General features: G+C 45.1%; 3 protein-coding genes across 3 annotated transcripts in view; 2 read left to right on the plus strand and 1 right to left on the minus strand.

Moving 5' to 3' along the window:
* LOC119005281 (latent-transforming growth factor beta-binding protein 2) overlaps window positions 1-4,429 on the plus strand; it is a 35,938-nt gene extending 31,509 nt beyond the window's left edge. The window contains exons 35-39 of the mRNA XM_037072821.1: window positions 545-671; window positions 740-925; window positions 997-1,301; window positions 1,582-1,734; window positions 1,872-4,429. Coding sequence (XP_036928716.1) covers window positions 545-671; window positions 740-925; window positions 997-1,301; window positions 1,582-1,734; window positions 1,872-2,014 — 914 coding nt within the window. The 3' untranslated portion in view covers window positions 2,015-4,429. The remainder of the gene's footprint in view (window positions 1-544; window positions 672-739; window positions 926-996; window positions 1,302-1,581; window positions 1,735-1,871) is intronic.
* Window positions 2,056-15,294, plus strand: esrrd (estrogen-related receptor delta). The gene is made up of 13 exons (XM_037072889.1): window positions 2,056-2,107; window positions 4,453-4,565; window positions 6,610-6,856; window positions 6,943-7,089; window positions 9,397-9,593; window positions 9,708-9,820; window positions 10,957-11,296; window positions 11,489-11,642; window positions 12,156-12,272; window positions 12,454-12,558; window positions 12,633-12,794; window positions 12,888-13,160; window positions 14,571-15,294. Exons 6-13 carry the CDS (start codon window positions 9,765-9,767, stop codon window positions 14,807-14,809), a joined length of 1,446 nt encoding a protein of 481 aa, XP_036928784.1. The 5' UTR covers window positions 2,056-2,107; window positions 4,453-4,565; window positions 6,610-6,856; window positions 6,943-7,089; window positions 9,397-9,593; window positions 9,708-9,764; the 3' UTR covers window positions 14,810-15,294.
* Window positions 15,295-15,614: 320 nt separating this feature from the next.
* Window positions 15,615-25,407, minus strand: shkbp1 (SH3KBP1 binding protein 1). Its single transcript, XM_037072853.1, has 17 exons — window positions 25,202-25,407; window positions 23,368-23,421; window positions 22,830-22,875; window positions 22,615-22,747; window positions 22,445-22,525; window positions 22,196-22,366; window positions 22,008-22,098; window positions 21,596-21,786; window positions 21,188-21,303; window positions 20,566-20,653; window positions 20,215-20,331; window positions 19,403-19,573; window positions 19,027-19,182; window positions 18,807-18,903; window positions 18,503-18,687; window positions 18,296-18,398; window positions 15,615-18,214 (listed from the first exon to the last, which is right to left on the minus strand). Exons 1-17 carry the CDS (start codon window positions 25,258-25,260, stop codon window positions 17,437-17,439), a joined length of 2,637 nt encoding a protein of 878 aa, XP_036928748.1. The 5' UTR covers window positions 25,261-25,407; the 3' UTR covers window positions 15,615-17,436.
* Window positions 25,408-26,743: the final 1,336 nt, after the last annotated feature.

Genomic DNA, 26,743 nt, shown 5'->3' on the forward strand with positions numbered 1-26,743 from the left:
CTGAGAATCCGTCTCAACTCAGCAGGTTTCAAATCAACTTTATTTATTATAAAACCGGGTTACACAGAACTCCACATTTTTGACCCAGGTCTGAAGTTCTGGGTCATATCAGGAAGAGAAGTAAGAGCAGAACCAGGACTGAAGCCAGGCCGTGAAGAGGCTGGGACAGGAGATGATCTGGTTCTTCTCATGTTTAAAGCTCAGTAATCCAGTGTAATAATCCTCAGACTGGGTTCTGGTCTCAGTGTGGGTTCTGGTCTCAGTGTGGGTTCTGGTCTCAGTGTGGGTTCTGGTCTCAGTGTGGGTTCTGGTCTCAGTCTGCTCTCTGGCTGCAGGTTTGACGTCTGCAGACAATGTTTCTGTAGAAACGAGAGACTTCAGACGTGTTCTGGTTTTGCTGGAGGACCTCAGGACATCCAGAACTTCTGTGATGGACCAGATGATCACTGATCAATAGAACTGATCAGTGACAAAGTTCTGCTCCATCAGTCATGGTTCTGATCCACCGCTTCAGATGATTCATTGTTTCTCTGTGTGGTTCCAGACGACTACGCCAGTCTGTGCAGCTCGGTTCTTCCTCCTCTTTATCCGGAGAGTTTTCCGGACTCAGCTGGAGCAGAAGCAGGAGTGAGACCAGGAGCTGGACGAGGAGGAGGAGGAGGAGGAGGTGAGTCCTCTGTCACATGTATGATCTTGTGACTCCTTCCTGACTCTGATGTTGGTCTGCTCTCTCCTCCTCAGCTCCTCCTTACTTCCCTCCCTACAGTCCGGACTCCTTCGCCCCCGGTGTGGTTCCGGGCAGAGACTTCTCTGGTCCGGACTACGACAATTACTCTCCAGCAGGGGGCAGCAGGTCCGGCTTCGGAGGGAGGACGCCCGCCTCCTTCAGCCTGCCGGAGGGAGCCTATCGCAGGCCAGAGTACAGGTGAGGTCACCGTGACATCACACATCAGTCATTCATGTCTGAGCGTATTAATGTGTCTGTCTGTCTGTCAGCACTGGTTACTACACTGAAGGAGACTTCGGCACCTCTGACGGATCAGCGCTGAGGTCGCCGCCCTTCCGCCTCCCTGTCGACCCGCGGGCCGAGAGGGCGTTCGGGGCGCGACCTCCTCCTCCATCTCTGCCTGACGGTGCTCCTCTCAGCCTGGCCCCGCTGCCCGGTGCTCCCTACCAGGAGCAGGAGGAGGAGGAAGAGGAGGAGGTGGCATGGAGGCCAGGACCGCCTTTCCCTCCGTTCACTGATCGGAGCGGAGGAGGAGGAGGAGGAGGAGGAGGAGCACTGAGGAGGGTGTATGAGAGTGAGTGTCTACAGCACCAGACTCCATTAACAAATGTAGTGATTTTAAGAGTTGTTGAGTTGGAGACACTTTATAAACTCTGTGAAACTCTGTCTCTGACTCATTCTGCAGTATTTGGACCTTCTTGTAAATTCAGCAAATGTTCTACATGAACTTCTTTCTGTCTTTGAGTCGAAACATGGACTCGGTTCTGTCCAGTGATGGATGGGTCGACACGTCAGCTGATTGAAACTAATCAGTAACTCGTGTTTTAAAGTTTGCGTCCTCTCTCGTCTCTCAGGGCGTTACGAGTCCTACGCTGGCCTGAGTGCAGCAGAGGATTGTGGGATACTGCATGGCTGCGAGAACGGCAGGTGTATTCGCGTTGCCGAGGGTTACACCTGTGACTGTTACCAAGGATACGAGCTGGACATGACCTCCATGACGTGTACAGGTGCGCAGAATATCCAGTTAATGAGGTTTTTATTTTTGTTCCTTGTGTCGTTAATTGTTTTAAATTTGACCTCCATGAAGTTTTACACACTGAGTTAAAAGCAGCGACTGTCGGCTCTGAACCCGGTTCTGTTACAGATGTGAACGAGTGCGAGGACAGCGCCGCTCAGGAGTTCCCGTGTGTGAACGCTCGCTGCGTGAACACCGAAGGCTCGTTCCGCTGCGTCTGCAGGAGAGGCTACGTCATGTCCCGCAGGCCCAACCACTGTGTGGCTGCGTAGACCGGACCGGACTGGACTGGACCACACTGGGCTTCATTAGACCGGTCTAGACAACAAGACTACACTACAGCAGACTGGGCTGGACTAGATGAGGTTGGACTGGTTTGGGCCTCACTGTAGCGAGACGAGAGGAGTTGTGCAGAAGAAGAAACAGTTTGTGTTTTATTGGGAAACTTCACCTGCAGAGAAACACTGAGCTCAGATCAGTTCTGACAGAACCACAGCTTATCTTCTGTACAGTATTTGTATGATTTCTGATAGCGGTTCAGTTATAATCATGATATTTACAGCGTAAAATATACTTATAACAAACACCAGGCTCGCTATTTACAACACAAAGTAAAGATTCAACAGACGTCAGACGTCAAAGAGAAAGAAAATATTGTTAGACTTTATTATGAATGAATTATATAAAGTTAGAATAGGAGAAATGTTTGCTGTTCTAACTATAACCTCTTTTTATAGCTCTCATACAGCGATGCTACTTTGCTAGCTGTCCTAACAGGAAGCTTATTCTACTGTTGACGTTTTTTAAAGTTAGCAACCAAAAATTAAGCAGCTTTTAGTTTAGCTAAGGTTAGTTTAGTAGCTAGCAGTGAGCTAACTGGCTGACACACGTCTGTATTAACCTGAGCCTCCGCTGATTAATTTTAATGTCCAGTTATGTACTCTGGCAGTGTTTGTTCACTAGTTAGCTGTTAGCTAAATTATCACAGCATTTCATTCTTATTTTAGCATAGCATGTCTGTAATGAGCCTCAGCTAGATAGCTAATAGCTAAGGTTAGTCTACATGCTAGCTGTGAGGTGACTGGCTAACAAAAATGTCTGTATCAGCTTGAGCGTCCGTGGTTGATTTATTTTAATTGTTGATTACATATTGTGTTAATGTTTGTTAGCTGGTAGCTGTTAGCTAACATATCAGTGTTTCCAGTCCATATACACAGCCCATCAGTAATTAACCATCTGCTTGTTAGCTGATAGCTAACATTAGATTACTCGCTAGCTGTTAGCAGACTGGCTAACAGATATGTTAGCAGCCTCAGCATCTGTATGGAAAGATTTAAATTCCCAGTTGGTTTATTTTAATTGTTATTTCTGACAGAAGACTGATTTTCTTAAATACCGACACGATGAATCAAAAGTTTCCAGTTGATTTGTCATGTTTCAGTTTCAGCATTTTTAGATCGATTTAATACTGTTTTGCTTCTCAACAGTCAAATTAGAGACATTTAGTCTTTAACGTATCAGAAACTATCGTATGTAATGTGAAGTTTTGATTATTATCTCTTATCTTATATCTTAACAGAGAAGACTCTCCTTGATATTGTAACGAGCAGTTAAATCAATGATGTCATCCCCAGTTTGAGTTATTGAAAATACATTACCCATGAACCTCAGCAGCTTCTCACTTAAAGAAGAGGTTTGAAATAGCGACGTTGTTTAATTCAGAACTAAAGATGGCGCCACAAACCCTGAATGTATTCAAAATTGACCAAAATGAAACTAAATCAATTTATTTCCTTTGATTTCTGCATCTGACAGAATTTAAATCTCTTGGATCAGATGTGTTTTTACTGAAATGCACCTTGAGACTCAAACCAACAACCGTTCCGTGTGAATCGCAGCCTGATTCATCGTCTTCTTCTGTTAAATCATGTTCAATCACGTCCTGATTGATCAGCGACTGAGAAGATGACATAATTCAACATTATGTAATAGATTTAATACATGACGTTAGCATTCAACTTCCTGGCTAACGTGACTATTTGATCATGTCCATTGTGTTTCATTTCCATTATATACTAGATGTGTGTCAAACAGTAATGTTAGCCAGGAAGTGGCTAAATGCTAAAGTTAGCGGTCGTCTGGCAGAAACTAAAGTTTTATCAGAGATGTTGTTTTACCGTTAATGTGGCCGCTGTCGCTCCAGACGCTCACCGTCACTGGAAAATGGCCGCCGTGTGAAAGCAATCTGTGCCTGTGAACACTTTGGTGTTGGTTTGAGTCTGAAGATGAGATTCAATGAGTTTCATTAGATTGGCGACTTTTTGCAAACACTAAATGTGCCGACGTGTCTTTACTTTATACGTGTCGTCTCTCCTCCTCCAGCCTTCATCTCCTGAAGGTTCTGAAGGTTCTGGAGGTTCTGGAGGTTCCTCAGTCTTTCTGCGGACGTAATAATTCACATCCTGTCTTTAATGTTCCAGATGTCGACGCCTGTCAGCTGGTTCTGTGTTTGATATTAACGTTGTGATGTAAACATGCACTGTATCTGTTCACACAGGAGAGTTTGTACGTTGTTTTAATTTCACTCTTTCTGAATTGTTCTCGTGTTTTTATGGTTCACGACTCACTTTTTGTATCTTCTGTTTGTACGACAAGAAATGAAAATATATTTGCACACTTTTACTGAAGCTGTCGTCTTGTTGTTGGTCAGGAGCAGCGAGGAGGTGAGAGGCTGCTACAGGCAGAGCAACGGTTCAGATCCAGCTCGAGATGCTAACACGTGTTCAGGGAGGAAGTGAGAGCAGCGGGTCAGAACCACAGCAGGTCAGAACCACAGCAGGTCAGAACCACAGCAGGTCAGAACCACAGGTCAGAACCACAGCAGGTCAGAACCACAGCAGGTCAGAACCACAGAAGGTCAGAACCACAGCAGGTCAGAACCACAGGTCAGAACCACAGCAGGTCAGAACCACAGCAGGTCAGAACCACAGCAGGTCAGAACCACAGGTCAGAACTGTAGCGGGTCAGAACCACAGGTCAGAACCACAGCAGGTCAGAACCACAGGTCAGAACCACAGCAGGTCAGAACCACAGCAGGTCAGAACCACAGGTCAGAACCACAGCAGGTCAGAACCACAGCAGGTCAGAACCACAGGTCAGAACCACAGCAGGTCAGAACCACAGCAGGTCAGAACCACAGGTCAGAACTGTAGCGGGTCAGAACCACAGGTCAGAACCACAGCAGGTCAGAACCACAGCAGGTCAGAACCGCGGGTCAGAACCGCAGGTGACATCAGCTCCAACACTGAGACCAGCAGCGTGTAGTGAATCATCAGGGACGACAGACACAAAGTCTGAGGGAAAAGTTCTGGAGTAAAAGTCTCAGAGTATCTGATGTTACAGGTACACAGAGTATCGATCTCAGGCTCTGCTGCAGCTTCTAATCTGTGAAGTAACGATTGATCAATAAGTTCAGACTCCTCTTTTATATCCTGTCTAAATAAATAAATAAATAAAAAGTAACTAAAAGTTACTTGAGTAAAAGTAAAAGTCGCTCATGTGAATTGATCAATGATCAGATCTGATGTTTTACATTTTAATCATCCGATGGTCAATAAAATAAAAAGATTTTGAAATGTGCTCTGCTGCAGCGAGTAATCTGTAAAGTAACTAGTAACTAAAGTAAAGTAAATCAGATAAATGTAGTGGAGTAAAGTAACAGAAAAGTAAAAAATACTCCAGTAAAAGTAAAAATAAGTCAAAGTTGTACTTCAGTAAACTACTCAAGTAAATGTACTCAGTTACATTCCAGCCCTGAGGACTCATGAGGCCTCGTGACAAGTGGGTCAGAACCTTTTCTCATCCACGACGTCAACAGAAAACTGTTCAATATAAGTTTAGTCATCGACCAATAGAAGCGCAGCTCCTCTGCTGTGACTCTGTGTTAGCATGTTGCTAACCTGTTAGCTCGTGCTCACAGTGTTTGTTGTGGTCGCGTCTCCTCAGGTGACACACGCGTGCTGATTGGCTCTAATCCTCCACCTGCTCCATAACCTGTTTATGTAGATCCAGTCCTGTAAGCCTCTTTATATAATAGGCCAATCTGTACACACACTCACACACACACTCACACACACTCTCTCTCTCAGGCAGCATTAACAGGATTACTGAGGTTCACCGAGTACTGAGACTGAAACTGTGAGCCAGCGGAATATCAGCTTTCACTTTCAGACAGTGAGGACTGAAACACTCTCTGCTCTCTGTGCATACAGTAACTTTACATTTCTTTAGGTAAAAGTACAAAAGTATTACCATCAGAAAGTAGAACAGTATATATTTTATACTATTTTATATAAGTATGAATGATATTGAGAGTGAAAACCACAGCGATTGTTACACTTGAGAAATGTACTCAGCAGCTCGTTTTACACAGCGACGCTGCGTCATCTCTGCAGCGGAGGTTCACCAGTTCTCCACCGAGAGACGAACCGCTGGGTAAATCACACAGAAAGTCGGCGTGACAGTGACGTCATGATGATGATTTTCACTCAAAATTACATAATTATATAATCACCATCAATAAACTGGACACTGTCTGACTCACTTGCGGGGACGGAGGCTGTTTTCTGGGGGAAAGTTCACTGAAGTCTCGTCAGGAGGACTGACGGTCGAGGTGATTTATTATTAAAGTTTCTTGCCAGTGACAGATGCTGTTTTTCGGGCAGAAATGTGCCGAAGAGCAGGACGGACGCTTCTCCAGGTGTGACTGTGATATTTCTTTCCTCAAGTGTCCAAAGACAGTTACAGTTTTTATGTTACTGTTGTTTGGTCCTGTAACGTTGCTTTGTGGGACATTTCTCTGGCGCAGGATCCCTGCATGCAAACAGCAGTGTGAATGGGGCTCGTTACATTGGTGTGCTGTCAGAACCTGAGGGTCCAGTCAGCTGATCCAGTGTGGTCCTGAGTCTGCAGAGGCCCCAAGACCCTGAATACACCCTTCAGACTTCATGTTGATAAATCAGGTCTCAGATCAGGTTGCGATGACCATCAGTGAGAGGAAGAAGCTTCTGGAGACGATGAGGAGCAAAGTGACACGACGTCACCTGAAGCTGCAGGTGACGCACACCTGAAGTGTGAAACAATGAAAAGTTTAAATGTGTTAAACTTGAACGTCACCTTCAAGTTTTTTTCATTGTTTCAGACTCATCAGGACGTCCAGACGAGCTGATGTTGATGAATCTGAGTTTTCGAGCTGATCCACTGAGGTCTCCACAGACTCACCTGGACTCGCTGCAGGTGGAGGTGCTGCGAGGTGACTCAGAGCGGCGCTGACCCAGATCTGATCCAGGTGAGTGGGTCAGCTGTGTGAACGCCGGGCGGCTCTCAGAGGGATTTACAGTGTTTATCTGAGGATCGTTCTGCTGGCTGAACTCCAGGATCACTTCTGAGAACACGTCTTTAAACCGGCACCGACCCAATCAGCAGCCTGCTCACTGCTGTCAGAACCCGCTCAGAGACGAGTGACAGAACTTCACATGAAGAAGAAATAAAGAAACTTAACTGGATGAAATGATAATCAATGCATCAAACTTCGGTTCTGACACATTTCAAACTAACTAAATGATGATGTTTGACAGTTCTCAGAGAGACCGGGTCAAATCTCTGATCATCGATCCAGAACCATGTTGTTATAACTGACTGAGACTCAAGGATGGAGAGCACACCATAACATGATGAAGATGATGATGATGATGATGATCAATAACAGCATCAGTGCAACAAACTGACACTGTTTTGATTAAAGCTGAGGAAAATTTAGTCTCGAGCTCATTCTGATGTTTCAGAACTCAAGTTAAACCCGTCTGTGACCCAAAGAACCATCTGATCAATACTCAGACTCCTGGTTCTGGATCAATATGATTGATTAACGTTTCTCTGGCCTTGTGTATTCCAACACAGCTGTTGACGCGGCCACTAAATAAAGACAGAAGAAGAAGAACGAGGAGTTTATTGATCACTGAGAGAATCGCTCGTTACAGCAGCTCAGGCTCAAGATGAAACACAATAACAGAAATATTGATAACAGACTTAAAAAATGTATTCATTGATTTGTTTTGCCTCGTAAAACCAGATGAAGCCACATCGTATCAGGATCAATATCTGTGTTTCTGGTCTGGTTTAAATCCCCAACAGAACCAGTCATCCAGCCATCAGCTGGTTCTGTTCTGGTACCAGCGTGTTTCTGTCCATCCTGGAAAAGAGGCCAGCAAACACATAAAGAATCTTTTAGTTCCGGCTGGAGAGAAAATTTGTGTTTGGACTTCAGTCAGATCTGATCAGTTCTGTTTCAGGTGGTTCTGACCCGACACCGATCAGCAAGACTGAATGTGCAGACAGACAGACAGACAGACAGACAGACAGACAGACAGGTCTGGTTATGTAGCTCTTATGAAACATCATATGTAGGTGAGACTGATCTGAGATCTGAGCGTCTGAGGTTAAGATTAGGTCAGAGTGTGTGTGTGTGTGTGTGTGTGTGTGTGTGTGTGTGTGTGTGTGTGTGTGTGTGTGTGTGTGTGTGTGTGTGAGAGAAAGTGCTTCCTCAGCGTCCTCTCACTCTCTGGCCGGTCATCAGGTGAGTGTTAATCCTCACCTGTCTCTCTCTCTCTCTCAGTCCAGAACACAGAACGTGTTTCTACGCAGACGACTCCGTCTTGTGTTTACGTATCGACTCTCTAACGAAGCTGCTGGATTATAAATTAATTTAAAACTAAATGTTTGAATGTGACAGTCAAAATAATTATCTTACATATATTTCAGTATTATTAAGACTACAGAGATCAATTATCCCACAAACTGACATTAAACGTGTTTATGAAAGATGCTGAAACACTTTCATCGTAAATTTACTGTAAATAAACAGATTTATGTCTGTTTACATGATCATAACAGAGAATATCTGTGAAACAGAGCAACAAGCTGTTCAAATAAATTAATCTAACTTTTCATAACAAACCACTTTTTCATCAAGCAGCTGGAAAAAGCAGTTTTAATTGTTCAAAGATAATTTAGTTTTAATTTGTGTAAAAACATTTTTTACATCTGAACAAACTTTGAGCTCCGTTGGGGGCGGGGCTTATCGATTAGATTGATTGATTATAAACGTCAACAACAGTCGCTGTCGGTTGACTTATTGATTCATTGACTCGTTTTGTTTCAGCTTTAATTTGTGTGTGATTCACTGAGTCTGTTTATTAAAACAACAGATTATTCGTTGATTGATTAATCGATCAGATAATTAATACGGCAGTAAACTAAGTATCTCTGAACTTTACTTCGAACACTTAACAACACGTGTTGCCATGGAAACAGGACGTATTCACAGGACGCTGTGAATGAAAACATGTTGATTGTTACCTCATTAACACGTTTAATTCTTCATCAGTTCCTCACATTATGTTTACACTAAGTTTAAATTTTCCAGGACGTTTTTATTAAATATCTTTATTTTGATCTCTCTGACAGTAAACATGTTGATCGTGTCCCGATGTGTGAAAACTTTGAACAAAAGTAGAAAAACAACATTTTATTCTTCATTATATTCTGTTTGTTTTTGATATGAAGTCATCTTCCTCCTCCTCCTCCTCCTCATCAGGAGCTCCAGGCGGCCGTGGCCTACATCTGTCACTGTCCAAATCAATAGGGATGATAGAAGAAGTCAATCCTCTGATGCTGCACCCTGATTGGCTGATGCTCCTGGCCACGCCCCCTCCCTCCCCTCCTGTGTGATCACAGATAAATAACAGAGCGACGCCTCCGAGCTTCATGTCCGTCTGAGTCCATCGATCGCAGGTCAGAAACTTTTTTTCACCACTTTCTTATCGGACCTTAAAACCTGTTTTTTCTGACTGTCACCTGAACGCACCGCTGAGGACTGCTGCTCTTCTTCTCTGGTGGATTTGTCAGATTGTGGAGCAGCTGCAGGTCTGAAGTCCAGGCTGTTAAAGCTGATCCAGATTCAGGATGGAGCTGAAGGAGTTCTGTCTGACGGAGGACTACAGATTCATCAGCCCAGAGCGGTGAGACGCAAACACACAACACTCTGTCGTCTTCTTCTTCTTCTTCTGTTTCACTCAGCTGCTCGTCTTCAGACACTTTCAGATAAAGTTATAATTCGTTAAGATAAGTTTTGATTTGAAGATGACATCATGTAAGCAGTAATTAGTTTTTAATCAAAGTAAATATCTTAGAGTTTGACTGATGCGATCTGAACTTTGAACGTTACTGGAACAAAAAAACAAACTGATTGTTTGAATAAAGAAAAAAAAGACATTTTGAATAACTTATTTAGCATTTCTTCTTTAAAGAACTTCGTTATTGATCAGCTGACTCGTTTCATAATTTAGGAAACAAACAGTTTATGAACACAAATAAAATAAAGTCATCATGATTTAAATAACCTGTTTGTTTATAACTTATATACTTTATTAATATTATTGATTTCAAGCATTGATCGAGTCAGCGATTAAAACTGTTTTCTAACAAAAGAATGTCATATTACTTATGTAATTAATGATTAACCCATAATTAATTTATTAATCAATGAAGGCAGCTGACTATCAATCAAAGACATTTGCACCTTAAATATTAGTTTGAGTTTTTACAGTATTGACACTTCGACTGCTGATTGTAAGAGTTCACAGACGCATCAGATCCAACCAGCAGTCGAAGTACTCGAGTATTTTAGTAGTTTGTTTCACAGAACAACACGATGACGAGGCAGCGCCCTCGAGCAGCCCGAGGGATCAGAGCTCAGGTTCTAAACTCGAGTCGTCCTGAAAGAACTTCACTGAAGAAACACAATCAGACAATCTCAAACTTTAAAATACTGTGAAAAATACTGGAAACGTAACGAGAGAGAGATGAAGCTGATGATGTTTCTACAGTTTAAATCTGAATTTAAAAAAATAAATATCCTGTTTGAAAAGTAAAACGACTTTTTAAAAAATGTTCTTTATTTCAGGCAAAATCTAAAAATACTCTGTGATTAAAAATGTGATTTAAACATTTAATTAGCCTCATGAACTCATCGCTCAGCAGAACAGACATCAGATCTCTACAGACGCTCATCAGGCTCTTATTCTGAAAATCGTGTGTCAGTGCTGCTGATTGGTGACCTTCAGCTGTTTGATCTCACACTCTTCTTCCTCCTCAGGCTGTTGGACTCCTCCTCCTCCTCCTCCTCCTCCTCCTCTCCTGCTGATGGAGCTCGGTCTCCGGCCTCCTTCCTCCACTCCTCCCCCCTCAGCCCCTCCTTTCCCCTGGACACCACTCCTGCTCTCAGCCCTTCACACCCGGCCTTCCTCCTCCCCAGCCCGTCCTCCTCCTCCTCCTCCTCCTCCTCCTCCTCCTCGTACAGCCTCCTCTGTGGAGTGCCGGACCCCGAGTCCCCGACGGGCTCTAGTTCCAGCGGAGGAAGCGTCGGAGGCGGCGCCGTGGTGTCGGAGGCCTCGGTGCGTTTCTCCATGTCGCAGACGGGTTCGTTCTCTGCTCAGGTGAGTTCTGACACACCTGAACTGTCACCATGAACAAGCACACACACTCTGGTTCACCTTCGTTAAAGTTCAGGTGAAAGATCCACACAGGTTAAAATGAATGACATCATCATCTGACAGAACTTAAATGTGCAGCCGGACCTCTGAACCAGTTCCTGAGGTGTTTGACCTCGCCGTGTCTCGTCTCTGCAGGTGGACTCCATCCTGCGGGGCGACTACCTGACCCCGCTGGGCGCCGTCGGGCCCAAGCGGCTCTGTCTGGTGTGCGGAGACTTTGCGTCCGGGTATCATTATGGCGTGGCGTCCTGCGAGGCCTGCAAGGCGTTCTTCAAGAGGACCATACAAGGTGAGAGCAGCTGCGTGTGAGCTAATCAATGAGTACATGAATAGGCAGGGTCGATCAATACTGTCGCTGCATCGATTAGTGTGTGAAGCTGCAGGATTACAGCAGAGGAAGAGCATCGATTGATTAGCCGGGTCTGAACAGATCAGCAGACAGAATCTATAGATCTGTGTGAGAAGACACAAGATGACAACAGTTCATCTAATTAAATGATTAAAGTTGAATTATCTTATAACTCTGATTCAGACTTAATAATAAAGTAAAAGATGATGTGATTAAACTGATCTTATAACTGAATGTAATAATATAAATGCTGAAGAAGTGACAGGAAAACAAACAATAATAATAATAATAATAATAATAATAATAATAATAATAATACAACTTTATTTTGAAAGGGGACTTCCTGTATATGGTGATTTTCACTTTTAGTGTACTTTGTAAAGCAACTATCATAGAAGTGTGATGTCATGATGGAGGCTGTGATGTCACTGACTCCTGTCTGTGGTTACCTAGGCAACATCGAGTACAGCTGCCCTGTGATGAACGAGTGTGAGATCACCAAGCGGAGGAGGAAAGCCTGTCAGGCCTGTCGCTTCAGGAAGTGTCTGCAGGCCGGCATGATGAGGGAGGGTACGTCACGCCGTCTACCCATGAGCCTTTGCAGTGTTGTTGAACCTCTGAAGTGACTGAGCTCAGGTCAAAGTTTAGGAAGAGGGAGGGAGAGGAGGGGTGAGGAGGAGAGTGAGGGAGGGAGTGAGAAAGGAAGAGAAGGACGGAGGAAACCGACTGAACCTGTGTGTCCGTCTCTCAGGGGTCCGTATGGACCGGGTCAGAGGAGGCCGGCAGAAGTACAAGCGTCGGGTCGAGTCCGGGCTGAGTTCTTACTGCAGAGCGTCGTACCTTCATCCTGCCAGCAGTGAGTTCTGACCCGTCTCCTCGTCATCATGGACCGTCGTGGTTCTGTTTACTGACCCGTCTTCTGTCCTGCAGGAAACAAGATGATCTCTCACCTGCTGCTCACTGAGCCCGCCCCTCTGGCTGCCAATCATGACGAGTCGACTAATGACGGCAGCCTGCGGACCCTGCTGACCCTCTGTGACCTTCTGAACCGGGAGCTGCTGGTTCTGATTGGCTGGGCCAAACAGATCCCAGGTACGACCCAAACATCCTGAGTCGGCACATTTAACCTTCCTTCACGTTCACTGATGCTCACCTGAGTGACACCTGCTCTGCCCCGCCCCCCAGGCTTCTCCGCTCTCTCATTGGTCGACCAGATGTCGCTGCTGCAGAGCGGCTGGATGGAGGCGCTGCTGGTGGGCGTGGCCTGGCGGTCGCAGGGCGTGGCGGGGGAGGAGCTCGTGTTCGCCGGAAACCTTCGTCTGGACGAGGGTCAGTGTCGAGCTGCGGGATTGGCCGACCTGTACGAGGCGCTGCGTCACCTGACGGCCAGATACCAGGCGATGAACCTGAGCGCCGAGGAGGCGGTGACGCTGAAGGCCATGGCGCTCGCCAACTCAGGTACTACTGTTAGTTACTCCACTTCTGTTAGTTAATCCAGAATCATTCACACTGATGAATGTAACTAAGTACATTTACTCAAATACTTCATGTGATTACTTTAGTTACTAGTTACTTTACAGATTACATGCTGCATCAGAACATTTTGAAATTAATTTATTTTGACGATCAGATCTGATAATCGATCAATTCACATGAGCGACTTTTACTCAACTTACTATTTAGAGGACTGGATACAAAGGAGGAGCAGGAGGAGGTAGAGGAGGTGGAGGTGGAGCAGGAGGAGGTGGGGGTGGAGCAGGAGGAGGTGGAGGAGGTAGAGGAGGTGGGGGTGGAGCAGGAGGAGGTGGAGCAGGAGGAGGTAGAGGAGGTGGGGGTGGAGCAGGAGGAGGTGGAGCAGGAGGAGGTGGGGGGGGGTCTGAACTTACTGATATTGATCAGAGGCTGGGAGCTGAAGCAGGAGTGTATTGATTGTTAATTAAGTAACTTTTTGGGGGGGTGATGATGCTAACAATGCTAGCAGTGCTAACAGTGCAGTGTTTTAGCAGTTTATCAATAACATCTTTGTATGAAGCAGTGCATGATGGGACACTGGTCGGTCCTTCAGGCTGAGGTCTGGTCAGGCTCCCACTGTCTGAGCCTCAGATCAATACGCTGTACTGATTGACTCGGTTCTGGATCTATAAACTGTTAACTGTCTGCTGGAGGACACAGAGTGTGTGTGTGTGTGTGTGTGTGTGTGTGTGTGTGTGTGTGTGTGTGTGTGTGTGGGTGGCGATGTAGTGAACATCAAAACACCACACAATAGAAGATGATGCTCGTCTGACACACACACACACACACACACACACGCTGACCTTGACCTTTTTTTTAGTTTCTCATCGTCTCTTTGTCTCTAATATTAGCTGTTAGCTGTTAGCTTGTAGCCTCCATGCATTATCTTAATAAACGTATTTGGTGAATTAATTAACTTGAACTTTAGCCAGTAAGCTAATTATCTTATAGACAGAAGCCAACAGTCTGTTAGCTTGTAAATGTATTAGTTGGTAATTTCCTTTTAATTTAATTAACTTTATCCAATAAACTTTTGTTGTCAAGCCAAGTTGTCCTGAAAAATATGATCACTGAATAAAACTAACAAAGTTAGCTTTAGCCAGCTACCTGTTAGCTAGTACACTTGTTGGCTACTTAACTTTTTGCTAGTCGCTATAAAACTTAGAGACCGACAATAAATAAGACTGAAGTAAGAATCCCAGCTGATGGAGATAAACAGTGACAGGTGTAAATCTGACAATATACAAATAATATCTCAGGTGAAGTACTGCTACCTAGTATTGTTCTGGAGTACCTCATTAAGTATCTGTTGTACCACTGAGTGTCCTGACGTCGTCTCTCTGTCCGTCTCTTCAGATGCTGACCCGGTGGACTGTCCGGACTCGGTGCAGAGGTTCCAGGACGGGCTCCACGAGGCCCTGCAGGAGTACGAGTTGTCCCGCAGAGAGCAGCACCGAGCGGGCCGGCTGCTGATGAGCCTCCCTCTGCTGCGACAGACGGCGGACCGAGCCGTGCGGGTTCTCCTGAGGCTGCACCGCCAGCACAGCGTCCCGCTCCACAAACTGCTGCTGGAGATGCTCGACACCAAGGCCTGAAGACTCTTCATCATTGTCATCATCATCAGCAGCAGCAGCAGCAGCGGAGGACAGACTCAGACTGAAACACAGTTTTTTAATTGCTGCTCTTTTCTAACTGTTGAACGCTGCAGGACGGAGCTGCTAACGTTAGCGGCTAACATTAGTGGCTAACATTAGCCTACACTCCAGCTCAGCTCCCACAGTGATGCTAAAGATCGTCTTCGTCCACTTTTCATCCTGTTTGACCTTCTGGAGCGAGTCAAACCGACCTGCCACGCCTAGAGGCAGTTGCTATGCTGTGATTGGACGATCAGTCTTCCATTGTCATCAACGGAATAAACCTACAGCAGGTTTAGATTTTAAATCTATTTTTGTAAACAAAGATATTTTTGATGTGTTCTGACAGAGCTGATTATTGATTGGCTGATTAGGTTTGTTTCTTGTCTCTAGTTCACTTTGTTGAGTTAATTAAATGCTTTTGGAATAAAAACAAACGTTATTGACTCAATTATTTTATTGTTCTTTAACAAAGCTGCTCAGAAACTCAGATTTTTTTCTCCTCTGCAAATCATCATTACTATTATTTAAAAACTGTTTTCAGAAAAACACATTCATGTTTTCCAGAAAATGTTCCTCTGGGCTTCCGTAGTTACAGAACTGGATCTAACAGAAATAATATGAGCAGGTCAGAATCACGCGTGCCGCCTTCACGGGTCGTAGGAAACGTGGAATTCAACATCAGAGAAAAGAAAAACATTTTGTTACAAGAATCTGAAGTTCCATCAGAAAACTATCTGCAACCAACAATTCATGACATCATCAATGAATCTTTGATCAATTTGTTTTATTAATCATTTAAATAAAACATCACGTCTGCAGACTGACGGCCTCTTTTATTACATCTTTATCAAACAGTCTGTTTTATATTCATTAATTAATTCTTTAGTCTGTTAATTGTCACAGAAAAGTTCAAACCGAGACTTTAAACCCCAAAACTGATAATTAAAGCTGCTTGCTGATCTTCTGATCAACCAATTGATTGGTCGTCTGGTTGAAACTCCATCAGAATTTTAAGAATCAAACAGAACCCGTTTCAAAGTGATGTCACTTCATAATAATGAGTTAAAACGTTTCTTCAGTTAATTTTCACAGAACATTAATTTGATTATTAATTCTAATAATGTTTCTCTTCAAGACTTTGAAACCAAAGAGGAAAAAGATTCTCCAGCTGTTCTGGACTTTGATTCTTTTATAGAGAAAATAATGTTTAAATTAATAAATAACGGAAATGATCGCTGCAGCCGGGAAGAGAAACGTTAACGAGGAACAAACAAAGTTTAAAAACGTGACGGAGAGAAATAATAAAGCCACAAACATTAAATACAGAGACGTCAGTCAGCAGCAGAGACGCCAGCGATGAAACCAGGTCAGGACACAGGAAGTGACAGGAAACACGTCACGGTACACGACGTTACTCTGAACGTCCTGGAAGAAAACACGATGTCAGAACAACTCAAACTGACGACGAGATGAGAATTATTTTATCTCATCGTTAGAAAGACTAATGTCATCGGTAACAATCAATTGTTTTAAGGGTTTAAATGAAGCCGTTCTTTTAGTAATTAATCAATTAAAGTGTAACTGAAGGTTCACTTCAGACAATCAATGAGCTGTAGGAGCTGAAACCTGATTGGCTGTGACAGCGAGGCGTTCAGGCTCAGCTCGGTGAAGATGACGTGCGTTTGTCCCTCGCTGTGTGACCGAACATACAAATTAGAAAAATAAAGTTTCCATACAAACTTTTTTTAAACAGTCGTCAGATAGAAAACATCAATACAAAGTTTTTATACGAAACAAAACAAACTCAAACTTTCCTCTTTGTTGGTTGTAAAAAGCTACAAAACAATTTTGTTGAAGCTGCTTAAATGCTCCGATATTCTCTCAGCTGTTTTTAATACATATCTGCTGAACACTACGCGATGTTCACCTGCTCGCTTCGGACAGGAAATGTGCCAAACAACCAAAACTAGAAGCTACAGAGGCTTGAAGGCTACATGCTAGCATGCTAACAGGGCACAGCTAAAGTAAATTCCAGCTGTAAACATCCGGACAGAGCTGCTCGTACATGAAACACCTGAAACATCTTAACCTCATGTTGTAGCATGATGTTAGCATGCTCATCAGCTGGGACCTGTTAGCATTAGCCTCAGTCTGTTAGCATGCTCATCAGCTGGGACCTGTTAGCATTAGCCTTGGCGACAGCATCTTTGACCAACTGAAGCAGCTTCAATTAGCTTAATCAGCTAGCTACTGCTGATGATGTCACTGTTTTTACTTATGTTTTGAACCCTCTGATTGGTTCGTATTGACGATGACCCGTCACATGAGCCCTTGATCAATTGGTCAGTGCAGCTTCAGCGGTCGAGGCTTCGAGCTGTTTGAGGTTCAGTCTTTGATTTTCTGTTTCAGCTTCATTTTCCCGGCTTACAGTAGAAAATCGTGATCTCCTCAAATGGCAGCGAGGAAACAACCAATCAGCATGCTGTTACTATGGCAACAGAGCTCTATTTGTCCAAATGGGTTGGACAAAGGATCGATGACTTCTTTTCCACCAATCACAGCGTCTACAGAGTCTGAGCAGCCAGTCAGAAGCTGGTCTCGTTCATGTGTGGTTTGGGACTGGTGGGCAGGCCGGAGGCGGGGCTCTCTGGACTCGCCGGACTCGCCGGGCTCTCGGGCGACGCTGGAACATCATCAGGAGCCGCCGCAGGAGACGTTGCAGGAGATGCTGCAGTGCTACGGCGAGGTGAGACGGGCGCCTGAGACCGGGTCGGGCTCACTGCTGGGGGAGGAGGAGGTGGGGCGGGGCTTGTTGGAGATGTGGGTGCGGCTCTGCGGAGTGAAGAAGACAATGATAATGGCGACGACGACACTGATGAAGAAGTTCCTGGAGAGTGGCGAGCACCAGGCGACACAGAGAAGGTGGTGGGTGTCCTGAGTCCGAATCGGGCCTCTAACTCGCTGCACACTGCTAAGCTCCGCCTCACACCATCTGACCCTGCTGGGGTCACGAACCCAGAACCTGCCACCGCCTCTGAACCCTTGGCGAGCTCCTGACAGCGCTCCACGAAGCTCCCCCTGCGGACAGCTCCGCCCTCCCTGTCCCGTGGTCGGGGGCTGGCACTCTGGTTTGAGCCGGAGCTGTGGCTGTAGGCGGGGATGGCGAACGTTGGCAGTCCGGCAACAGGCCCGGCTGAGAGGGCGTTGTCTCTGAAAGGCTTGGTGAGGGGCACAGGGGGCGGAGCCTGGCGGGGGAGGCTGCCGCACAACGAAGCAGACGAACCCGAAGCTCCGGCTCCTCGTCCTCCTCCTGCTGAGTGGAGACGCTCCGTCCTGAAGCCGTCACTGAACTGAGAGTGGAGACTGCAGGGACAGGAAGTCAAGGTCAAAGGTCAACATCAGCAGAGTGTGAGTGTGTGTGAGTGTGTGTGTGTGTGTGTGTACCTGCAGGTGGAGGCCCGTGGTGTGCTGTCAGGGGTTCTGGTCAGAGCCAGGTCACACTGGTCCAGCAGCTCCAGCAGCTCCTCCTCCGTCGGCCCGCCCAGTGCTGCGAGACAACCAATCAGAGTCCACGTCACTCACCGACCAATCACACAACATTCAGTGGTGCCATCAGTGAACAATAAAGTTGTGTGTTCTGAAGGTTCTGACCTCGGATGTCCACCTTCCCGGCGATGTCCATGGCCGTGGTCAGGTCCCACATCTGGATGCTGCCGTTGCTGTGGCCGCTGAACAGGTAGCGCCGAGCCCGCGAGCCGATCCGACTCGAGCCCTCACACTCGTGGACCGTGAAGGACGTGATGGAGGTGCCGTCCACTGAGCGCACCTCACACACCCTGACGCACACACACACATACACACACACAGAGTTAAATATTGATCTCTACATCGCACTGGACTGGACTCAGCCTGTGACCCGGTCCACATGAAGACCGTCTCTCTGGCGATGTCTCACCTCTTCCCGTTGGACGACAGCCTGACGTAGAGTTTGTCTGTGTCGGGGACGACTCTCTGGATGAACACCTGCTGGTCGTCTCGCTCTCCATATGGACCTGAACACAACACACAGTCAGCATGTGACCTCTGACCCCTGTGACATCATCCTAACAACGTGTCCTCTGGTAAACATGGAGTCTGTCTGACCTCATCACAGAACCAATCAAATGAGTCCTCACCGATCTCCGTCCCGGCGCTGCAGCCTCCGTGTCCGTCCACGTCGTCCAGGCTGAGGATCTTGAAGGAGGTGAGCGGCGTTGAGCCCGGCTGGGTGGAGATCATCCCTCTGAAGCGAGTCACCGTCCACGTCCTCACGTGGTTGTTGTCGGCACAAACTGACACACAACAGACACACAACGTCAGAGACACACCAACCGGACTGACTGAGGAGGAACATGTGACATCACGAGGTCAGCGTGGTGACATCACGAGGTCAGCCTGGTGACATCACGAGGTCAGCCTGGTGACATCACGAGGTCAGCCTGGTGACATCACAAGGTCAGCCTGGTGACATCACGAGGTCAGCCTGGTGACATCACGAGGTCAGCGTCGTACCTGAGATCAGGTGTTTCTCTGACAGCATGATCTTGGTGACGGGGCTGCGGTGGACAGAGAAGGTCTGGAAGAGCTGCGGTCCCGAGCCGACTGTCTCCGGGTGCTGGACGATGACTCGGACCGTCCCAGAACTGGTCCCGTATGCGATCTCGATCCAGTTCCCGCTGTCACCTGATCACAGGAGTGTCTCAGGTTAAACACTGACATCTTCTGACGGATTCTCACAATGTGTTTTTTTTGTGACATTTTTTGTTTTCGGTGAAAACTGTCCTGATTTTTCTGGTGAAAAATGAAATCTTGATAAAATTCGTCTAACAAGTTTTTTTTTTAACAATTGTCCTAAAAAAATGAATTCTGTAAAAAATTTACCTGAAGATTTTTTGTTGTTGTTGTGTTTTGTGTTTCTTGCCTGAATTCTTAATTAAATCCACCTGAACATGTTTTTTATGAAAGATTCTCCTGAACATTATAAAAAATAACCTGAAGAGTTTGTTGCATATGAAAAAAACATTTAGTGAAAACTTTACCTGAAAGTTTCATTTTGTGCAATATTCTACTAAAAAAAAATGTTGGTGAACATTTTTATTTTTCTTTGTTTTGCCAGAAAAAATCTTGAAAAAAATCTAACTTCTTGGATAAAATATTAATAATAATTCTCCTGATTTTCTTCTTTTTTTGTGAAAAACAAACCTGAAAATTAACCTTAAAAGTTTCTTGTGTTTCTTGTTTCAGATTTTTTTTTTTTGCCATATTTTGCCGTAAACAGCAGCAGGTGTGTGAGCAGCTACAAACAGGACTGTAAACAGCCGTACTGGTTTTGGGGGTGAGGTAGACGCTGAGGGCAGTGATGGCGTCTTCAGTCGGGTCTCTGTAGAGCTCCGTCACCAGCAGGTCGTTGTCCTTCATCCTCAGAGGAAACTTCTGCACGTCTGACGAACAAACACAACAACACATCAGGTGGGTAACAGGTAACATGTTTACCTTGACACTGCCATGTTAGCATGCTAATGTTGGCTAATCATCAGTAAACACAGCGTCCAGCTGAGGCTAATGTGACACTACAGCTGACAGAGACAGGAGCTGGGTGTGTGTGTGTGTGTGTGTGTGTGTGTGTGTGTGTGTGTGTGTGTGTGTGTGTGGGGCCCAGGTGACCTGTGACTCACCTATATAATAGATGGATCCGTTGTTGCAGCCCAGGATGAGGAAGGAGCCGGCGGTGTCGTAGCTGCTGATGGGAACAACGTCCTGATTCTGCAGAGAAGATCAAACTATTTAAATCACAGTAAAGACTGGAAGACGTTCTCGTGTCCTTTAAAGAGCTGCAACGTTCAGTCGACTAATCAATAAGTCGATCAATAGAAAATGAATAACAAGTGACACCACTGACTGGCTCCAGCTCCGGTGTGTTGCATGGTCTCATGAGTTTGTCATTTCTGACTGTTCACTGGACAAAAGAAAGAATCTGACTGACTCATTTTCACATTTTGTGGATATTTTATAGAATATAGAGTTTAATGGACAAACAGTGGATGATCTGTAATTGTCAGATGTGTTGATGATGTGGTTAGTTTCAGCGTCCTTCCTCTCTCAGGCACCAGAATCAGTAAAAGTAGGACAAACCAGCAGAACCAGGTCAGTTGTAGCAGAGAGATCCGATGACTGAGCTGCTGCACGTCAGCAGATTTTCCGACACCAGAAACCTGCTCTGTCATTCATGTGACATTTAACAAACGCGCCGAGTGGAGAAGGTCGACTGAGAGGTTTTGGATGCATCCATGAACTCACCTGCCAGTGTTTCGTGACGGCGTTCCAAACCCCGACCTTCCCTGTGTGGCTGGTGGCGATCAGCTGGTTACCAACGAAGAAGAGAGCCTCCACAGGGACGTTCAGACTGAAGACGCCTGCAGGAGAGAGAGACGCTGTCAGACAGAAACATCTCTGATGCCAACAAGACGTCACAGTTACATCTCATCTAAAGTCTGAGACGCCTGTGATGACATCTAACAAAGACTTTCTTAAACGTATCGTATCATAAATAAATAAATCTTCTTCTATCCTCTCTTTTTCCGAACATTAGGGGTCAACGTGTTCTTTAAATCAAGACGTGATGTGACAAACTGTGTAACTGCAACATATTATTCACCTCATGAACACCTTCAGTCAGCTTCTGATCACTGAGGGAGAGAAACTCACCAATCTCGTTTCCGTTGCCGTCGGGGCAGATGGCCCACAGGATGATCTCCGTCCCCGAGGCGACAGCCACCATCTTGTCGTTGTCTCCCAGCGAGCCCGCCATCACCTTGGCGTTGAGCGCGACTCTGTCGATCACCCAATCCAGACGAGGAGACGTGAAGACCTGCTGCCACCCGGTCGACTCCTTCACCCTGACGGACAGACGGACGGAAAGTTTGATGTTTGAGGGATTTTTGATGATTAAAAGAAAAAACAAATCTTTACTTTGGAGAATTCCTGAAGGATTTTGGGAAAATGTTTAAATCCTACAGGAAAACCACAGATCTGTAGTAAATATATTAAAACTGTGTTTAATCCTTAAACTCTTCTAAACGATCCTGACGACGAGCTAACGAGCTGATGACACGCTCACCTGTAGCAGACCACAAACTGTGCGTAGGCAACGGCGATCCAGTTGTGATGACCGCAGATGATCCGAACCAGGCCGGGATCTGATGACTGACCTGCGCGCACACACACACACACACACACACACACACACATTAGAAAACTCTATGAAACACTCAGAAATGTTTTTTATCATCATGTTGGTGTGTGTACCTGCGGGCGTCCTCTCCTCAGCGATGGCTCTGCTGAGTATCCCAGAGTTCCCCAGATTGGGCGGCATCGTGTTGCTGCGTCGGACCGGCGCTCTTTCTATGGGAACGACTCGGCCCGCCATGAACTGTGACCCGGCCACACTGTGTCGGTTCCGACGCTTCGCCGGGTACACTGGGACGACACAGACAGGAAGTGTTAGACGTGAAACACTAACAGGTTAGAGAGAGAAGCTCCTCCTCCTCAGGTTACCTGGTGGAGGCAGGTAGCCGTTGAACAGAACGTTTCCACAGGAGGACCGGTCCAGCTCGTCACACAGCTGCAGCTTACGCACTGTTGAGGAAACACACAGCATGAAGATTCATTCAACAGGCTGATGTCGTCAAATAAAAACGTTCTGCTGCGTCCTCGCTTCTTCTTACCGAGCGGCGTGATGCCGTAGAACTCGGCCTCGTGCATGAGCATGTGCACGTTGATGGAGCGGGGGTGGAGCTCTTTGGTGCGCAGGAAGTTGAGGATGGTGGCGAACAGAGAGGGGTCCCTGTCGATGAAGATCTACGGTGAGAGAGGAGGGACACACAGTCATTACCACAGAGTGAGAGCAGAGGTGAATGTTAATCCAGGTGTGTGAACTCACAGCTCCAGTTTCATCCTTCAGAGTCGAGATCCGACCGCTCAGAAGACTGAAGACAGAAACAAACAGCTGTTAGAGAACAAGACGCCACAGACAGAACCACAGAGACACAGAACCACAGAGACACAGAACCACAGAGACACAGAACCACAGCAGCAGCTTTCATGTTCTCACCAGACTCCAAGTAAAGTCTGGAGTTTGTTCCTCACAACAAACTGTGTCAACAACTTTCTTACTCAAGTTGAAGCAACATTAAATTGCTGATGTTTTGAATGGAGTCTGGTGCTGAACATGTTTCTGGGGTTCAAGCAGCTTTTTAAAAAGGTACCTAATACAAATATGTCGTATTCATCATCACGTCTAAACTGATATGAACAAAGTTTATGTCATCACTTTATAGCTGCAGCTCTTATTAACTTTGATTGTATATTTGTTCAAGATCATTTAACACAAACGTCAGGAACAAACAAACAAATATTACAGAAACAGATGATGTTGACAGGTTGAAAGAACAAACTGTGTGTTTGTTTGTGTCACTGACCTGGAGAAGAAGGAGTCAGGGACCCACGTCAGGGTTTGTCTGGAGGTGCTGAACCTGGAGACGGACAAACATTAACTTCATTAACTACATTAACTACATTAACTCTTCTTCTTCTTCTGTCATTAATCTCAATGAACACATTTCACTTTGGATCTTTTTTACAGATTTTGTTGTGTATGTTTCAGAGATGAGGTTGGTTTTGTTACATCACATCTCACATCTTCACACTCTTCTTCCTCCTTCTTCACCTTCAGTGTACAAACATCATGTCGGCGCCCCCTGCTGGACAAACTCTAACGACCTCTAACAGACTTGGAGAAGTGTTTATGTCTGTGATTCATCCGCGATAAGATGATTTCTATCAGTCCTGCTGATTTTATTATCTTTCAACTTTTTAGTAACAGTCATCTCGTTAAGTCTTATGACTGATATCTGTATGTGACTGTTTTAATCAGCAGTATGTCAGTTACAGTAGTAGAGAGTAACTGAGTACTCAGGCTGATACTAATAATCATTTTCATCATTAATCAGTTTGTTTGGGGTCGAAGATGTTTTGATAAACAGCTGTGACAATTTCCCTGAAGCTAAAATAATAAATAACCCAACAACTCTGCTTCTGTTAGAGAGAAATAAAAATATGTTGCATCTCTGACGCTTCTCATTGCAAACACCAATAAGAGAGATAATGATAATATCACATGATATTTTAAACAGCAGTTCCCACCCTGTAGTTTCTGCACACCTGAGGATGGATGATTAATATTCCAGAGATCTTATCAGATTTATTGTTAAAACTTGTAAACATCTTCTTCACACACAATTTGTAAAAGTCGTGCTTGTGTTGTCAACAAAAGCCTTTTAACTTGGATATGGATCCTTTTATCCTTCAGACGTTCATTGATATGGATATACAGCCAATAATATAAATGTTCCAGTACCAGGATGATAATGTAGCTGATATATTTATAATGTCTCCTGTTCATTTACTTTTATAAATGACAAAGAAAAGCAGCAAATCTTCACACGTGAGAAGCTGAAACCAATAATGCAAATAATGAAGATTAATTGTAATTTGATCAATGTATTGATTATTTTACGAACAGTGAGGCAGAACTGAACCACAGTACAGTACTTTACTCCACTACATCTCATCAAACATCCAACTTGTTTTTACTCCTTTATATTATTACTTATTGTACAGATGACAAATATTCGGTCGCTTCCTGTCCACAAAATTCTGTAATCTTGGACAAATAGGATTAAAATCAGTCTTCGAGTTAAAAAAATGATTTTTCCTAAAAGGTAAATAAATCTCGTCTCTGTGATGTTGACCCAGCTAAGAGCTAGCTTAATGCTACAGAGTTCCATTATCGGACAGAATACTTCTGCTCCACCTTGCTATTTACTTTACCAGCGACTAAAACACTTGACGCAATCTGTTAATATATCCACACATTTAAAACACAGTTTAAGTGTGTTTCATAACTTATATGATAAAACTACCTAGCCATACGCTACGACTACCCTGCTTCCATTGTCGGACACAAAGCAAAGTTTCCCTCGGCTGCGTTTCATCCTCACGTCGTGTTAGACTCACTTCACAAATTTGGGCTTAAATGAGCTAAAGTCCACTTTGTTTGACTGGTTGGCTGTTTAATAATGACAGAGACAAACACGTAGTTAAGGTCTCGTGTTGTCCTCTGAGGTTTTAACGCATTAAAACATTGATAACCTGCAGGCACACGGAGGCTAATGAACGCCCCTTTATCAGCGGTGTTCCGGTAGTTAGCCGCTGCTAGCCGCTGTTAGCCGCTGCTAGCCGACTCTCTCTCACCTCTTCCCGCCGACGTTCAGGTGGATGATGTCTCCGCTTCGCGCCGAACTAGACATCATCTCAACTGTTAGCTACCAAAACAGTCCGCACATTCAGAACTATCAGAACTTTTACATTTTAATCCATTTTCTAGGATGAATTCAGTTTCCGCTCTTGTCTTTAAGTCGACTTCCTGTCGAGCCCGTGCGGAGGGTGGGAGGTAAAACCCGGCGAGGATCTACCACTGGAACCGGGAGAAGGAAAACACGGAGCGGATTTCAGACCGGAACAGGACTGTTACAGCAGACAATCCAGCTAATTGAATTAAATTGAACATAAACGGTATTTTATAAACATTACGAAGGTAGATATTTATTTCACTGAGTCTTTATATTCAGGCAACAAATTAATTAATAAATCAATTGGTGAATTAATAAATAACAACAATATTTAATATTATTTTTTTCAAAATGTATTGATTTACAAGTTTCTTTATTACAGAATGTATTTTGTTCATTTAATGACATATGTGTTGATGTATTTAGTAAATATGTATGTTTATTTCTATTTTAAATATATTTACTTTTTATTTAACTTTTTAAATTGTTTTACATATGTTTAAAATCCATAAATTCATATTGAAAAGATCAAATTACAGGAAATAAGTCTTAAAACATCTGATATCAAATGTTCTTAAAGATCAAAAGTGTTTTTTCTGGCAGTGAGTTAACTTAAATATAAAAACAAGTACACACGGCTCAACTGACTGTTGATAAAATAACTCAATTCAAAATGTGCTTTGGCTCTGATGTAACCTGCAAAGTAACTTGCAGGAGGAGGTGCAGGAGGAGGAGGTGCAGGAAGAGGAGGTGCAGCAGGTGTAGGAGGAGGAGGAGCAGGAGGAGGAGGAGGATGAGCAGGAGCAGGAGCAGGAGCAGGAGGTGCAGGAGGAGGAGCAGGAGGAGGAGGAGCAGGAGCAGGAGGAGGAGGAGCAGGAGGAGGAGGTGCAGGAGGAGGAGGAGCAGGAGCAGGAGCAGGAGAAGGAGGAGCAGGAGGAGGAGCAGGAGCAGGAGGAGGAGGTGCAGGAGGAGGAGGAGGAGGTGCAGGAGGAGGAGGTGCAGGAGGAGGAGGAGGAGCAGGAGGAGGAGGTGCAGGAGGAGGAGGTGCAGGAGGAGGAGGAGGTGCAGGAGGAGGAGGTGCAGGAGGAGGAGGAGGAGGAGCAGGAGGAGGAGGTGCAGGAGGAGGAGGTGCTCTCTCTGGGCGTCACTGCAGATGTTCAGTGTTGTTTCAGCTCAGACGATCAGAGATGCTTCACTTCCTCCTCGCGTGTCTCTCATCTTCCTCTTCACCGCTGGATTCCTCTTCCTCCCATTCTCCTCCAGGGTGGAAGACACACACACACACACACACACACACACACTGACACGTGTGTCAACACGATGTATAAATATACAGATCCTAGTATATCTGTATATTTGTGTATTTGTGTATTTGTGTATCTGCTGGCGTCCTCAGAGCTTCTGCTGTTTTCTGTCTTTGACCTGAACTTCATCCTGAGCTGTA

This window comes from Acanthopagrus latus, chromosome 2 (genome assembly GCF_904848185.1).
Source record: "Acanthopagrus latus isolate v.2019 chromosome 2, fAcaLat1.1, whole genome shotgun sequence".
NCBI lineage: Eukaryota > Metazoa > Chordata > Actinopteri > Spariformes > Sparidae > Acanthopagrus > Acanthopagrus latus.